Below are 17,909 nucleotides of genomic sequence, written 5' to 3'. Positions count from 1 at the left end.
TGCGCCGAAATTGATTCATTTAGCTAACTTTTAATAATTGTATTAAAAGTTAGCTAAATGAAGATTAATAGGTATATCGCTTAAATGAAAATGGCAGCGGCTCTCTCTACATGATCATTAAGAAATATAAGTAATCAACCATAGAATGTAAGCAAAACAACTTTTAGGCATTTCGTGAAATATTTACGATGAAGTGTTGAAACTGTAGACATGATTATAGGATTACAAACCCTCGCTGTAAACAAGTTGAATGAAAACTGTTGAAAAGTACCCATTAATTGTCGACATCAGAGGTGTAATTAAGAAAAATGACGATGCAGAATGGCACTGCAAGATGGGTCCTACAAAAAACTAGTGAATAAAATGAGAAAGGATGGAATTTGATTTTCATTGATCTGGCACTAGTATGTGTATTTGATAGAAAAAATAATAAATATTATTAAAAATAATAAAATTGTGACGAGTTATCTACTTGAATGTTGAAAACAAACAAACCTCTCTTATTCCTTGTGCGAAAAACAAACTGGCGTTGGGCGAATAATTTGGACGTGAACTGGCGCATACTGCAGGTAGAAAACACTAGTCGATCTCCGAATTTATAACAAAAGAAGGCCCGATTGTGCAAATAAAAACTAAGACAGTTTTATAACCGAAAGTAGCTTACAGAATTATGTTCCTACAAAAGCTACACATATTAAGTGTAGCTTTTAACAATATTTTTAAATAAAAATAAAAATTATATTAATAAATTATTATTATAAATAAAGATAACTACATAATGTACCTACATTTATACTTGTAATCTGCTAAGTCACAGTAGATAAGTGTCTTATTTTTGTGATTCGACTCCAGTCGCGAGACTTTTCTGCCTATAACAGCAATATTCAGAGTTGCTGCGTTTCGGTTTGAAGGGTGTGGTAATGGAGATAACTTATCCGAGACGTTCCAACTTAGTTCTCAGAGTTAGCAACGTATTTGTGGCAGACCCCAGCTAGGTCTCTTATCTTATCTGGGGCTGATTACAGATTTCCATGGGCGGCAGTAGCCACTATCCATCAAGTAAACCGTATGCCTGTTTGCTACTTCAATATTAAAAAAAGAACACCAAATATTACACTTACAAAAAAAATTCCATAAAGCGGCAGCCAAAATATTACACATCCCTTGAAACATGATTTGAGCATATCTATAAATGCTTCTATGCAACTGTTAGTCCATGGGTGAACAACATCTTTGCATGGCAACACACGAAGCACGTTACTATTCACCATATGTTTGCTTACTTCCACCATGATTAAGTTTATTTGCACAGAATCTTGCAACAAGAACGATTTGAAAATACTGTTCAAATCGAATTCTTAATATATTTAAATAGGAATGGTAAATGACTTCAAAATGAGTTCACAGGTCATGTATACAAACGTATTTGCATTCATTTAAATTTCATATATTTATTCAGCATTGCATATTGGTTCCTATTCTATTAACTCCGTGAATTTTGAATGTTATATAAAAAATAATATATCATTATTTATACACTCGATTAACATACCCTAATCTATCTGTTTATGTGTGTGGGGCAGTTTGGAGAGATAAACTAAAAAATCGTCAACACGTAATACATTTATAATTCCGTGTTTAAGGCAATCCGCGTGAGTATAACTTAACTCAGACCCGCAAAATTACTGTTAGCATCCTACGAACCTACCACTAAATAAGTATTCATTAATGTAGCCTTAATGTATAGTTACAACCCCACATACACTCTATACAAATCATTCAAACCAACCTCTCTAAGTAAAAATAGGAACTGTTGCAACTTCCCCAACATAATCCCTTGGTAAAAAACGTGATAACTTAATCGAAAACTACATACATTATCGAGGTTCTGCTGAAATCAATCAATAAATAAGTAAATGGGAGTATAAAGTATGATATCACACAGTGTAAACTCAATCTACAAGTATTTATTATTTTCAACACAGTGGCGAGGAATTTTTAAGGATATACACGAAAGGGTTACACAAATATGTAGAAATTATTTCTAATTTATGTTATTGCTATATTTACATATATATAACCAGGTGTAAAGATCTAAAATATTGTCGTGTGAGGCTTGGTTCCCAAATCGGGAGGGCCCCACCACACATAGATGTGTTGCTTACGTTTGATGGAGCCAAGGTGTCTACTGACGTCACGTTCCATACCAGGGGTCGTATAATAAAAATCGTTTATATATTACTAGCTGATCCGGCAAACTTTGTACCGCCTCAAAATCTATTTATTAAATATATTTCATATAAAATATTGCCTTAGTTACTCGTGGATAATGTAGCTTTCGAATGGTGAAAGAATTTTTAAAATCAGCCCAGTAGTTTTTGAGCCTATTCATTACAACTAAACAAACAAAGTTTTCCTCTTTATAATATTAGTGTAGATAAAATGATAACTTTTTACAAATACAAGTATTTATTGACTCTACTTAAGTTCTGCTCGTGACATATTTTCTCATTATGCATTACGTGCATTTTTTCTCATTATGAATTATCGAAATCACTTTGAAAAAAAGTATCTCACGGTTGCATTTTCCTGTTAAAAAAAAATACGATACAACATCGCTTCACAGTACGACGTCGCAGCGTGTACGACACCGTATCGTGTTTATACATATATTTGGACTTTACTTATTACGAAGTCAAATTTTGATTATGTAGTTAGGCATTAGGTGAAATCACAATGTCGGTTTAATTAATTTATAATAATAAGCATTATATTTAGCACAATTATTGTAGGGACTGTATAGATTACTATACTATTCGGCAAGTACTATTAATTATTTTCTTTGAAATAGGAAACTATGTTTTGTTTTACATTTTAATGTTAAGGCTAGGTTTGATGTAATATGTATTCTAAATCATAAAATCATTGAAATTAAATCAAAATACAAGTTAGGTTAGGTTAGGTTAGTTAGGAAACTTTGTTTTGTTTTACATTTTAATGTTAAGGCTAGGTTTGATGTAATATGTATTCTAAATCATAAAATCATTGAAATTAAATCAAAATACAAGTTAGGCATGGTTCGAAAATCTGATCCGTGCGTTTGGCAGTTTTCATCAACGTAATTTACTATGAGCTCCATCAGCGATTTTTCAATTTCCCCAAATCCAAAGTTTTTAACTTGTTCCATAATTTACTAAAATTACGCTCCATAAAACAAAACCTTATGTTATTTTGAAATGAAATAAATAATTTTTCACGTTATTATTAGAGAAAAATATGCTAAATATGATCATTAAAATTTTCCCCTTCTTAGGTAGTTTTGACAACCTAGCAACACTATGATGTTCCACTCCTGCCATATGCACAGAAAAGTTTGTCGGACAGTATGAAAACTTCGGTTTTGAAAATAAATAGGTCTCTACACATTATTTAGAGCTTTATTGTAATTCCTTCTATTATATTTGTAGTAAAGTCTTACAGATTATTCTTGTGTAGTCTGTGATAATTTCGTCTACTGTTGTTTATGGCATAATAAGCATAGACTAAAAGAAAGTTTCTAGAATTTGCCGCTAATGTCGATTGTCGCTGTAGTCGGTAAATGGACGTTTGATGTGGTGTTTGTCAAGATTGTGCTATTGTGTGTTTACGGTGATTTATTCCCCATAATTATAATCCTAATTTGAAGTAATCGGTTTTAAGGAGTAGATGAAGGTACGTATCATTTGATTACACAGTTGATGTGAGTCAATTTTTACCTTAAATGTCAATAGCGATTTGGCGCTTGTACATCGTCAACTTTGCGTCGACCCATCTCTTTCATGTCAGCTGTATACAAAGATCATACGCATTTACGTTTTTGACGTCAAAATAATGAATTAAATTGTTGTTTTTTCCCTGAAATAGCCCCTGTGTAATTGTCGAAAGCGTATTATGACGGTTATTTACCTTCAATCTTTAGGTATACCTCCCGAAAGACGGAGGTTATGGAATCCTCCTGTTGTCCCTATTTCTGCGTGGAAGATAGTCGTTTAGCAAACGAAGTCCTTGTAGCACCCCTAATGATCCCTCGCGGTGCTGGGAAGGTACACTTAGTGTTATTTACACGCGCAGTTTATCCATGTACAATAACAATGTATTATCATTGTTTTGCGTAGATAAAGTATAATATTTATACATAACTGTAATAAACCCTCATTAGTATACCGTTCGTAGTGATTTAAATGTATTGGGTTTTTTAGTGTCTATGAGTGTCAGATGAGTTCACATCCACAAACGCAATGTCATATGTTAGTCTCATTGTGACACTGGCCCCATTTCATTCAAGTGACTTAGACTGTGCAAAACATTTAAGTAAATTTTGTGTACTTTTAAAATTATGTATTATTATGTTATTGGTATGATAAGAAATCATTCTGCAAGTCTGTCAATCAATTCATTCCATTTCTGAATCATAATGTAGTTTCTTTTAGTTTATAGTCCCATTATAAGTATTTCAATAATTTATGAACATATTAAAAGGGTAGCGGCAGCAACAGGTATAACAGAATGTCTTGTACAACATCCACGACAGCTTCCTATAATTAGTAAAAAAACATATAACACTATGATTTAAATACTCCTATGATATTGGTCAATTATTTAAAACAAATGTTTTTATTGAATTTGTAATAAAAAATATGTTTAAATAAATAAGCTCTTCTGATAATAATAATAATGATATGCTCCATGCTGCATTTAACTAATATATTACTACAATGATTTTAAAACCGACTTCAATATTCTGTGAAAACTGCTTTTGGAAACTTTTATCCAAATAATATCCATAAAACTATGTAAACAATTTAATTGTTATCCTATACATAAAAGAAAAATATGTGCCATGACGTCTTGTAAAGAATGTAATTCAGTTGTATAGAATGAAATATGACAAAAGAAAAACAACCAAAAAAATATTTGTGAAAACCACAAAACATCATTCAAGTAGGCAAAAATACCTCAGAATTTCACTCAAAGCTTCAGGCTGAAGTTTAGATTGTCCATAGTAGAGAGTATTTGAGATTAGAAAGCACATATTTGTATAAAATTATACTAATATTTCTATAAAAAATAAACTCACTTTAAATGACAGCTGGAAATGAAAATAAAGTTTTGACATAGTAGTTCTACTATCCTTTTTTTTTGTTCACGGGGAAAACCTTCAAAATGTATCCAATGCTGTGGGAGCAACACAGGGTTATATGGGACTCTTACCGCACTAAATACCCCCCTGGTGGCCATCCTTGGCACTATGTAGAGGAGGAAATGTAGCCGGGCTCCTCTTAGTGTGTTGCCCCATCAGGCTCCATTCAGGTAAGCATGATGCTCGCCTCGCCATCTGGTGTACATGACGGTATGGGACCAAACATACCGCCGTACTTCCCGGGTCTGCTGTTCAAAGTTCTACTGTTCTAATGATGCACTCTAAATTACTGTTCTGGAACAGAGAGTCACTTGTCACTTGCTTCATACCAAGCCGTTTAGCAACATAAAACGTGTCTACTGAATCCTATCGGCAATGTTATGTAGATTTTTCAAACTTTGCATATTTGCACAACCAAGATTTGTCTTGTTGAACACTATGCACTAATATATTTGAAGGTGGTAAAACCCTATGTGGTTCAACTCAGGCGACACCATCGCCACACCTATTTCTACCTTAAAACATCAGTGTTTTGGTTTGAATGGTGTGGTAAGGGAGACATACTTTTCCGCTGCGTTCCAACTTAGTCCTCAGGGGTAGTGGCGCATCTGTGGCAGGCCAGGTAGGAAAATCTAATCCTATCTGGGATTGTTTACACATGTCCATGGGCGGCAATAGCCACCTACCAGGTGGACTGCATGCTCATTTGCTACTCCTATATTATAAAAAAAACCTAACTAAGGTCACCCACAGTGGCATCGCCTCATATGAGGAGATTGGAATTCAACATAATTTTTTTTTTTCTATTTTGTGCCTTTGTGAAAGTTGTAATAAGATAAAATGTATGAAGTACAAAAACTTTGTGTGCATTGCAGTTCATCAGATAGGAGGCAGTTAAAGATCCTTGTGGGTTTAGCTAATCATGTACTAGATAAATCTGCTTATTTGACTTTACTTAGTTTTTGGTATTTAAAGTAGGTATATTGTGGAAAGAAATAAAAAGAAACGCATAAATATGTGATTGAATTTTAAAATTGTGTTAATGTGCCTTTGTATTATTTGGACATATTTTTTCTATTGATCACATACAATAAGTAATATTCATTACAATGAAGAGATTAATAATTAAAAATTTTAATTAATGATCTCAAGGTATTTTTAAGTACATTTATTACACACTCTTAAAAAAGGCAGGTTTTCATGTAACAATATCTTTAACTATATTGGTTAAAATAAAAGTTTACAAAATAGTAAAAATAAGGTATGATGTCAGTTAACAATACACAAAAGGAACTAAAATCCCTAAATAAAAATGCCTTATAATAATGTTATAAAGTTACTCATGCTGTAGTGTTACTCATAGATGTAGTTTTATCTGATATATTAAATATTTTTTCTGTGTCCTTTAAATAATATAATTAATCACCCATTGAGTAAGCAATAGGTATAATTACGATGAACTTCGATTAGATGAAGGATAAATGTGCGTTCAGATAACGATCACACTTACATACACATGCATATATGTATTTTAACTATGGCTTAGGAGTAAAAGTTACCCTACGACCTTTTCTATAAAACAATGGTTTTGACACTTCTATGCACATGTAATGTCTGCCCTTTTCTCCAAGTATTCGCCACTCTTTAATGAGCTAGGCGTTTATTCGCGCTACCGTTACCGTTGACATGTAGGTGCGCGGACGAATGTGGTAACAGCCGTCAAATTCGGCTCTCGGCTTGAATGGATTAGAAACTGTCCCACTTAATGTGTAGCAGAATCATTGTTGTTTCTGATGTTGTGAAACCGCGCGCATCAAGGTTCTCTGTTGTCAACGGCAACAGCATTGTAAGACGGATTTGATATTATTTTTTTTTGTACAACCTTACATCTAGCGTACTTATTAGAAATGCAATCTTTGGACGGCGTTGCTGATTTCTAAAATAACCATATAATAACCATATAAATATTTTTAAAATAACTGTCCCTTTGTATAGAGTACTTTGGCTGCCTCAGAAAAAGTATTACAGTCAGGAATTCTTGCGATCAGTCTATAGGCTAAACGATAAGACGATTTCTGAGGTGAAGTGTGGTTACTCGTCAGAATCAAGAGTCACTTGAGAGTAATTTAACTGCAAATCGCTAAACTTTCCAAACCCAATTTTGCGACGGTTGTTTACATCTTTTTAGTACTTTTTAGGCTGTCTACTTTACTCCTTTATTTAGATAACATATTATTTCAGCGCGACTTGATACGCAGTATTTCTTAATTTTTCAAATGTAGAAGTTTTAATGTAGAAGTAGAAGTTTTTTAATGTTTGCATGAATGATGCAGATTAAATGTCTTGTTATATTAACTTGCGCTTGTTTTATTTTTTACTGGTGTTAAACAATGAACACCAAGGTTTTTTGTCGATGTCTTGGTTTTAGTTTATTAAATTTAATAGTTAAGCGTACTCCGAGGTCAATAAGTAACTGTTTATCGCTGAGTAAACTTGCAATAAATCTCGGTTATTAACTTTTTGTTTTAGTTACAGCAATGTTTTACGTCTGGTAATCTATTTTAATAGGTTTTGTGGTCTGATCTTATTAAACAACTCTTCTTATATTCGTGTATTTATTAGGAACGCAGTAGTAGTTCTTTTTAAATTACATTGGTGATCATTTAGCACTTGGTAAATACAATTTAAAACATAATAATAAGAAAGTTCTGGAGTTATATACCTATGTAAGCTACAGTGACAACTTACTAAATAAATCAACCGTTCAGATTAAATGTAATATTAGTGAATTACCGCATGTTACTAACCAGAACTCGGCAACATTAAACCTAACTATCTACACTACTATTTTTGCTGTTTTATCCGGAACGGAGTACTAAAAACGGCTTCTTCAGTCTCGTTGATGCGTGAGTCGCCAGCTAATAATTCTCCCTATGTCTGCGAAACGGTCCCTGTGTATTACAAAAAGGCACTTTCCTCCGTTGCGTGCCAAGCATTAACAGCTCATTGTCTTAAAACAATTTCTTTAATGGGTTCCCGTCGAATAGACTCCGTGTTTGTACGACTTTTTTGCTTTCTAAATTTACTTCCGACATGACATGGGGTCTGAGTGAGCGAGTCGAAATGTCGGATCCCGGATAAGATCTAAAGCTAGTTGAAAGGATTGAGACTGAGTTTTATGGGGATTGATTTGGTTATGATTAAAATAATAAATAATTAAAACTATAACTCTTAGACCGGTTCGCTTTTCGCAAGCATGTAAAATCTTATCATATTAGGGGATCAATATTACAGGAATGTTAAAATAATAATTTCGGTATTAACCAATCCCCTTTTTGTATGGAGGTTATTTAATTTTTGCCGTTTTTAGGGTTCCTTACTCTTCATCCCTAAGAGATAGAGTTAATTTTTACTGAGTGTGTATGAATATATCATATACATATAATATATCAACAAATTCTAATGAAAATAGTTAACCACAACGGAGAAGGCGGATACAAGAAATAAGATAGTGTTTTGTCTGGGGATTTCGGTTTATCTATTGAAAATAATGAAGGAACGCTGAACCCTATGCGGGTTAGACACATTGCCGTCGTTTTCCTAAACTAACAAAAACCTCTTAAATATGTATATATGTATTGGTCAAATTGAGGACTTTTTTTAAAAGATCACCTTATTTTAATTTGGGAATAATGCATACGATGTCCTTACCACCAGAATATTTTTACAACATATATTTAGCGGTAAATTAAATACGATTATTTACAGTTAGCAGACAGATTTGGATTACAAACGGTAATTGAATGTTTTTCGATCAGAAGCCTACAATTCATTTTAACCAGCTTTTGTTCCACACCGCTTTATTGACTATAGCCCAAACAAATTGGAAGCGAGCAGGGCAGCGCAACTTTGCGGATTACTTCATTTAAATGCAAATACACTCATGCTCCCCGTTGCAAAAATATTGCATAATATTCACGCCGTATAGTTTTTGTATTTGCAAATTGCTGTACGTAAACGTGAAAGTAAACGTTGTATAATATTTATACTGTAAAGGTACGAATTTTAACATCAGCGTCCTCATTTTCAAAGTAAACTTGAAGTGTTCTCCATTGGTTTCAGCTATTGTTTTGGACGCAAAATACCTATTGCGTTTTAAATACATTGGTATGTTAGCTGATGTTACTCCGTTTCGGGGTGGAACACGTGTCGATGGTATAGCGATGTATATTTATTATTTGCATGCGCACGTGTCCTATGTGGGTGGGAGGGCGGTGCATTGGAAGGTTTACAAATGTAAACCTCCGTACATGTTAGTTGTTGTTTGTTATTTTCATTTAATGAAATTATGAGCGATTGCAAGTAACTGTCGCAATAGTTAATCTTTCATTAGTAATTTTAAAGTACCTATTTTCAAGTAAATTTTGTCATTATTCACCTCCTAGGCTAAGCACACTAATTCTTCTGTAGGTCAAGAGCAACGTTGTCCCTGTAGTCCCGGGACTAGAATAGGGCTACGGTATCCCCTGCCTGTCGTAAGAGGCGACTAGAAGGGGGCTTCCGGGGTTGCGGGCGGCAAGATTGGGAGGTCGAGCCGTCCAGCAAGCAACTCCGGGAAGGACGGCGGTATGTGTGGTCGCATACCGTCGTAAACACCAGACGGTGTGGTGAGTCCTGAAGCTCACCTAGGAGGAGCCCGAAGGGGCAACGCGTTCAGAGGACTCCGGTTGCGTTCCGTAGGAGATCCCGGAGTCCTCTTGGCAACGCTGAGGACGGCCACCGGGGGGGTTTTAGTGCGGTAAGAATCCCACATAACCCCGTGTCGCTCCTACGACACTGGGTACCTTTTGAAGGTTTCCCCCTCGTAAACAAAAAAAAAAAAAAAGGTCAAGAGCAACGTGATTTATTCCTGGTCTTGACTGTGATCATGGTCAAAACTATAAAAGTTGAATTTATGCACATCGAGACTGTAAACAAAATATTAAGTAGTATTTTTATATACTTTTCTAATAAGCAAAACATAAAGTAAAAAAATTGAGTAAGTAGTACTGTAAGTATATTAAAAATTTAAAACACATTTTATTGTTAGTTGTCCCAGAGAAGTATAACTTTTATATCGCACACATACGTTCCTGTATGTGTAGGTGGCATATTAATATATCTTAAAGATATTGTATTACTCCCCTTGCGCTAAACATGTGGACTGTAGGCGCAAAATTATTTTCGTTCGCGACTTATTTTTAAAGACATTCAAAACCAACGTCGTGTTTTGTGTGGAACTGTGTACGTGAATACCTGTACACTCAGAGACCGTATGAAGTGGATTTGGACTCGTTATTTTACTGAAGGGATTAACAAGTGTCACTCAGCTCTCTCACCCAAATGAAATGGGGTTGAGGTTATTGGATTAAGGGATTTAACCAATACTTTTTATTTATAAAGTATTTTTTTCACTCGACCGTGTCCGAGCATGATTCAAGTCATATTATGAATGTAATAGCCCCATTTGTATGAACCGGTTCCTCATCCCTGATTTTTCGAAGGTTGTCCGAATTGCAAGTACACAAGTACAAGTATAAGACCTTAGCAGGCTAGTTATTTGTACCATCGGCTATTCGCGTTTTCGCTATCGTGTTAATGCTGTATCTCTTTTTAATGACGACGCATTTGGTTGTGGTATCGAAAACACGCATTTTAACGACTGCATTTAATGCATCGTGCGCCCAAACAGTGTAACGTTTGATTGCATATACCTAGTTTCCGAAGATCAGCTAAATCGTCAATCGCAGATGCTAAAAGTAGCTAACCTGCCTGGGCCCTTAATGATTGAGGAAAACTGCCATGTAGGTATACCATAATAAAATTTCTGAGATTTCCCAACAATGTTCTTAAGTCTACCAGTTTGCCTTGACTGGTATAAAAGAACTATGCATGTCTGTAAGATATTGCCATATTTCTTATGATTATGATGTTGAATTTCATGAAAACAGATAATACGAACATATTATAAATACTGTTTTTTACTCGTATATGTTTATATAAGGCATTTTTTATAAATACCTACTGTAACTCTACGCAATGAACAAATGTTCTCTCAGTAATTGTTCTATTACAATGCAATGCCATACAGTTTTTAAAATCGCTTCTCAATTGAAGCAAATATTTCGGTTCATTGCGGCCATAAACTTAACAATTCTTGTTTAGAATCGGCCGTAGCTTAGTTCACTGTTCGATTGAGTGCTCAAACGTATTATACGGCGAAATGATCCAAATTGTGTTCACGGAAAAGCGAAAATCGTGTGTATTGTGTTTTGTAAACACTGGTGACCTGTTGTGAAGTACGTTAAACGCAGGCACAATTTTGGCAAAGTGCATTGTTTCTGAGAACAAGAGTGGGTCAGATGTTCGTATTGTGTGGGTTTTGATGTTGGGCAACTCCCCGTGTTGAAGGTAGGGTGATGTGTGTCATTTAAGCGTAATTACTGTTATTGAGTTGTTGCTATGTTGTGTTTGGGCAAAATTTAGGTATAGACCTTTTTATATCAAAACGTGATTTAATGCTACTGTGTTCGGGCTTGTAGGGTGTGGTAAAGTACACATATTTTAAATTATAGTGATTTAGCAAACAACCAAGTTTATAGAAAATTACTTTTTAGTCATAGCTTAGGCAAAGTTGTAATTGATAGTAAAATGGAATACAAATGCATTTTGTTCGATATCGACAATTTTGGTAGCCTGCCCAGGTACTGTCTGGTAAATTCCCCTGTTTTCAATTTCTAAAAAATAAACTGCTTTAATTCTCTGAATAATAATTTTATGGCTCTAATCAGGACTATGGGTTTAGTAACAATACATTTCAAGATTCAAGGGGGTTCATTAATAAAATTTTACGCTGATTAACGTACTCAACTCATGTTAATCGGTTGTGTCTAAGACGTGAAGTTTTGCACAGAATATAGATAAACAGTAACAAAGATTTTCAGAATTCGTCACTGATAGAGTCTGCATAAAAATCTATAATAGAACTAACATTCAGTTCTTACACTATCGTTCCCATAGGAAAATCTAAAGTTACAAGCTACAAAACGAGATACACCACCTATCAATCCCGTTTCATATTAATGCAAACATGAATAGATTCCATTCCAAAACTTGGATATGGTGAAACCTACTTTAGATTCAGCGTTTTGCGTTTGAAAACGCTCGCATAAATAGCAGCGATAGTTCAGTGGTGTGTTTGATTGCCACGCCGGAGATTCAGGTTCGAAGTTCGGTATAGCATTTTTAAAAGTCTATAGAAATGAATTATTTATCAACGGCTATAAAGGTGATCAAAAAGATCTTGAGGAGACCAACATGCTCGAATGTATGGTTTACAACTTGGTCGTTATGATAGACGCAGTAGTGATAGATGATGACTCCTCTTATTTAAAGGTTGTTCGACACCGTGGTGGTACCACTTCCTCACCAATTTCTATTATGTAACGGCTGTTAATGTTGCTGCTGTTTTTACTTGAAGGGGTGTAAGGCCACATTTTCGACGTGTCTAGCTTATTCCTAAATGTCTTAGTGTTATATAAAAGAGGTTGCTTATAGTCAATGTGCAGCAGTCATCACTTAACAATCTTGTTTTTTTTTCTTTAATATAAAATATAAAAAGAAATTTATATATGGTTCTAATATTGTAATAAGTGAATTTAAGGGTTAATATGTACCTAATAGTGATTAAGTTAATAAGTCCGTTCCGTTAATAAGTAACCGTGACTAATAGTATAGTTGGGTTGACGATAATGTATATAACATATGGTATATAAGGTACGTAAGTTATCTACCGTGCACTTTGCAGGTGTCAGAATGTCTCGCAACAAAGACAAGCATGAGGGCGCTAGCGGGCGCACGTACCACATTATGTCGGAGTCTGAGCGGGCATCGGGCAGGCGCGGTGGTTGGACAACGCTTGAGGTATGTGTCAACACCTTTTATACTTCATTGTGGGGCTTTTACAACTGAGAGTGGTGTTATAAATCTATATAGTCTGATGGTGAGGTCTGAGGTGTTATAAAGTCTGAAGGTGGTAGAACCCTTTGTGGTTCGACTCCGCCGGCACCACCGCCACACCTATTTGTGCCTAATAACAGCAGTGTTAGGCGCTGCTGTGTTCCATTTTGAAGGGTGTGGTAAGGGAGACATACTTTTCCGAGGCGTTCCAACTTAGTCCTTCGGGGTAGCCGCGCATCTGTGACCGACTTCAGGTAGGAATATCTAATCCTATCTGGGGTTGTTTACAGATGTCCATGGGCAGCAGTAGCCACTTATCATCAGGTGGACTGCATGCTCGTCTGCTACTTCTATATTATAAAAAAAATATATATAATTATGTATGATGGTTTTGAAGGTAGGTCCTTTTGGGGTTCTATTCCGAAAACACCATCCCCACATTTATTTCAGCGTGTAGCAGGAGTGTTCAACGTTGGTCTGTTGTGGTTTGGAGGGTGTGGGGAGATATATTATTCCAACTTAGTCTCCAGGGATAGCAACGCAACTATGGCCGAACTTGCGTAGGAATTTAATCTTATCTAGTTGATTACAGGTGTCCATTTACGGCAGTGTCCACATACCATCAGATGGACCGCATGCTTGTTCGGTACATCTATATTATAAAGATTTAATTAAAGAATTTAAAAACAATATACCTAATTGTATTTGAATACGTTAATAAGATAATAGTAAAAATTAACAGTGTCTGAATAAAAAATATTTATTTCAAACAAAAAACCAAACGCCAATTAACTATTGCTAAACATATTATACTTTCTAAACTTTGGATACCATGTGTGTTTAGAAATTGTAACCACTTTCGCTTCAGCCATACAACATGACATGATAATAGTTATGATAATATGCGGTGATGCGTCGTGATGCATTTGTCACGTCATATGAATGATTTACACTGACAAACTAAAGACGTAGACTCCGTCTAGACTACACTAAGTAAATTGGTTAATGGCAATGTTATTCGTTCGTTATTTTTATTCATGAACATGTTCATGCATTGATTTGTTTAAATCATAGCCTAATTGAGAGCAAATTAGTTTTGTTGACGAAAATGACGAACCGTGTATGATTTGACGGTCAGAAGGCTCCGGGCTCAATTGCTATCAAAACAAAGTTAAATAATGAATTTACGTTCGCCTTCCGGGGTCTGGTTGTTTGTATACTCGTCTTCTTGTGTGTTTGTCCATGGAATTCTATCATATAATATGCTCTATATTGTAACACAATGTAAAGTTACGAGTGTATGAAAGCGTAATTTGATTTCTATGATTCTAATGATGTATTCACTACGCGCTATTATTCGATCAAAAATGTCACGACAAATAAAAATGCATATCTAAGCTCGAGGTACTTTTTATTTTATTGATACGAATATTCACGGAGCACGGTATTCATTTCTAACAGCAAAACATTGTCATCAACTTGAATCAGTTATGTTCGTGATACTCTTACGTGCATGATCAAAGCCCGTGCTGTTACTCAGATACCTATTTCTTTACAAAAAGTTAACGTATTGTGCTCCCTGAGAAATTCTGTGTATTGAAAGGCTGTGTTTACGCACACTTTACATTAAAGCCTCGACGCTAAATGTTTAATGGCCATAACTGTTCTTTTATATTGACACGATACGCCTGCAACATGTGACTTGGTTCGGTTTGTTGTACAAATATCGATTACTTCATTCTATTGTACGATTATAGATTTAATCGTGAATTGACATTCAATTATACAGCGGCTGCAATGGGTGTTGATTAAAGTATTAGTTCCGTTTCCTAAAAATTGCTCCGTTCCGAAATTAAGCAACTAAATTTAATTTTTGTTATGATGATAAGGATTTCTAAATGTCGTATCAGAAAGTAGCTATTGATCCGTGTGTTAATGGAAGCCTCAAAACATTCATACCCCTCCTCCATAGTAGTAGATGCATTATGGCTGATCCTATTTATATTCTTAAATGTCATCAGTTCTCCATGATAAGAGTTACACCGACATTTTTTAAAAGTTTGAAGTAACAAACGTCAAAAGCATGCAGTAACGACGAGTAAGTGGTCACTGCCGCCCATAAGCATTCGTAACCAACTTCATATAGAAAGTTCTGCCTGTTCTTGAAGACTTAGATGCTGTCTCAAATATAGTAATTGGAATGTATATTATCCGAAACGGAAAACTGCTTCACGTACGAATTAGTTGTTGCGTTGGTCGTCGGTTGAATTGCGGTGGTCGAAGATCGCTAATTCCACTACCTCTTAAATTAATAAATTCTCCGCTCTCAAAACACCCGCTCTCAAATTTCCAGGTAACAGGAGGTGTGCGCGCGTTGGCGCCTCAATTGTTCCAACTGACGCACCTCACCGCGCTGTACCTGAACGACAACTCGCTGCAGAGGATCCCGCCGGACATCAGCCAGCTCGTCAACCTGCACACGCTGGATCTGTCCAACAACAAGCTCAGGACGTTGCCCGCTGAGCTTGGGGAACTAATACAGCTCAGGTGAGTTGGAAACTGCGCGATGGAATAGATTTATCATCGTTTTCGTTTGATTTAAGAGTGAGCTTGATCGAACTACCATGTCATTTATTTTTCTTCTCTTAAAGCAGGAGTATTACTTTTGCATTCATGTTTATAAGGTGTACTAAGGTACCTTATTTATAAGAGACATTCCAACTTAATACCTAAATCTAAACTAGGACACATCGTTTATAGAACGGTACCATTAAATAGACAATGTCTTTATTTATTTTTATTTAACCTTATAACACTGACTCAAAGTAATTGAGACTAGTCAGCTGGTATAATTTGCGAATCTGGCAGGCGAATACTTAGCGTGCCGATGCCAAAATTTCAATATAAATGGTCAACTGGATTTAATACTGGTTTGTTTGATGTCAATGCCCTTTACTTCACAAATCGCCCCTATCGCACTCACCTCCCAGTCAGACCACTCTCTGTATTGTTAAAGGGCGTTGGATCTGAATAAGCTACCCCTTTGAACCGGTTACATCCTCTCCCTTTAATATTATCCGGTTTGATTACGATTGTACTTGCTCCACTATTGTCAATGACGTTCCTCTTTATTGACCTTAAATAGCACGTTTGTTTGCATCACTTGACGATTTTCCTTCCGTAATGTGCTATTGTGGATATATCACTTTACCAATACAATTTCAGATTAGGCACGCTTTTCATTCTTCTTTGTGTTTACATCCATATACGTTCAAATTTGTATACGTTGATAGAATTTCAATCGTTACTTCTAATAAAAGAAGCAGTCAAATAATGTCTTTATTGATCAATGCAGTGTCATCTCTGGGCCTATTTATAAACGTAATCACTATTGATTCGTCATATTGCGTCGTAAACATTTAAGAGCTATACGTGAAATTACATGGAAGCGTAGCAACATCTTTCTTATCGTACCGATGGGAGTCATAAACCTAGCTAGAGTCAATATTAGAGAAAAGTGGTGTTGACAAAGCTACGCACGGTCATCAACACTGGCGAATTTTCACGAGATTATCGCACTTATATCTATATGGCGTTATAGTCGATATTATCATACGTTCAACCTTTATTATGATAATTATGATAATAGATAAAGCCGTTGTATGCCTTGAACAGGTCGGAAACGACTTGTTATTATGATTCTACAACAAACCAGATGTATGATACCAAGGTCGTTGAACTTCGCGTGATAAGCGCGTAAATTGACAAAACTATTTGTAAATAAGCCATAACCTGTTGGCAATTTGATAATTTGTGTGCATTGTGGAGACATAAACAAATAATGTGAACGCTTTGTTTTAATGACGCGTGTTTTATCGCTGTATAAGGATAAATGCAAATGCATTGGATTCTAAATATAATTAAGACCTTGTTGTTGTGATAAAGGTATTGGTTGATGTAGTCACTATGTAATTTATTGTTTGTTAAAAAGAATTATCATAAAAGATGTTTGGCAAATATTTATAGATCTATTAGCGGATCCGGCAAACGTTGTGTTGCCATATAAATAAAAAAAATTAAGGTTGAACAACCCTTATCACTTAGGGATAAGAAAATTAAATAATAGCCGATTCCCAGACCTACTGATTATGCATATAAAATTTGGTGTAAAAATCGGTAAAGCCGTTTCGGAGAAGTACGGTAACTAACATTTTGACCCGAGAATTTTATATATAAGATAAACCCTGTATCGGGTAAAGACTTTCGAATTAGGTAATGCATGTACTTTGAACACATAAGACCACGTACAATCAGAACCAAATTGGTTATTGTATAAGCATTTCGAATTCGCCAAACAATAGCTTACTATAACGGAACTTGATTTACAGCCAAGAATAGTTTGCGATGATGAATACATTCTTTCGTTAAATTGTTATGTCGTGTGTGTGGAGTTAAATTAGGTAATTTACGTTCCTATTATCATACGAACTCTGTTGTGTAAGATGAGTATACCACTCTCTTTCCGTTATTTAAGTTAGTATTATATTATGTACCCACTGTTCCTTAGTTTTATCTAGTTGATGAAGGGTTTGGTACAATTAGCAAAATTCAGATTGGAAGTATTATTTCTAAATTAGTATCCCGCTGTCTCAAACGATGACTCAGTGAAACGACCATTTTGAATATAAAATCGTAAAGAATTTTGTAATGTACTTATGTGTAAATAAAATCC

General features: G+C 35.2%; 1 protein-coding gene across 2 annotated transcripts in view; it reads left to right on the top strand.

Annotated features, from left to right (window-relative positions):
• The first annotated feature begins 3,580 nt into the window (after positions 1-3,580).
• twin (CCR4-NOT transcription complex subunit 6-like twin) overlaps positions 3,581-17,909 on the top strand; it is a 268,905-nt gene continuing 254,576 nt past the window's right edge. For both annotated transcript variants that reach the window (XM_073093871.1, XM_073093870.1), the window contains exons 1-3: positions 3,581-3,711; positions 13,026-13,141; positions 15,531-15,724. In XM_073093871.1, the coding sequence (XP_072949972.1) occupies positions 13,034-13,141; positions 15,531-15,724 (302 nt within the window). In that variant the 5' untranslated portion in view covers positions 3,581-3,711; positions 13,026-13,033. The remainder of the gene's footprint in view (positions 3,712-13,025; positions 13,142-15,530; positions 15,725-17,909) is intronic.

The sequence above is a fragment of the Epargyreus clarus genome, unplaced genomic scaffold (genome assembly GCF_041222505.1).
Source record: "Epargyreus clarus isolate Ecla_fem2 unplaced genomic scaffold, WU_Ecla_fem_2.2 ptg000005l, whole genome shotgun sequence".
Taxonomy (NCBI): domain Eukaryota; kingdom Metazoa; phylum Arthropoda; class Insecta; order Lepidoptera; family Hesperiidae; genus Epargyreus; species Epargyreus clarus.
Note: the sequence above shows the minus strand (reverse complement) of the source record. Positions and strands in the feature narration are given on the sequence as shown.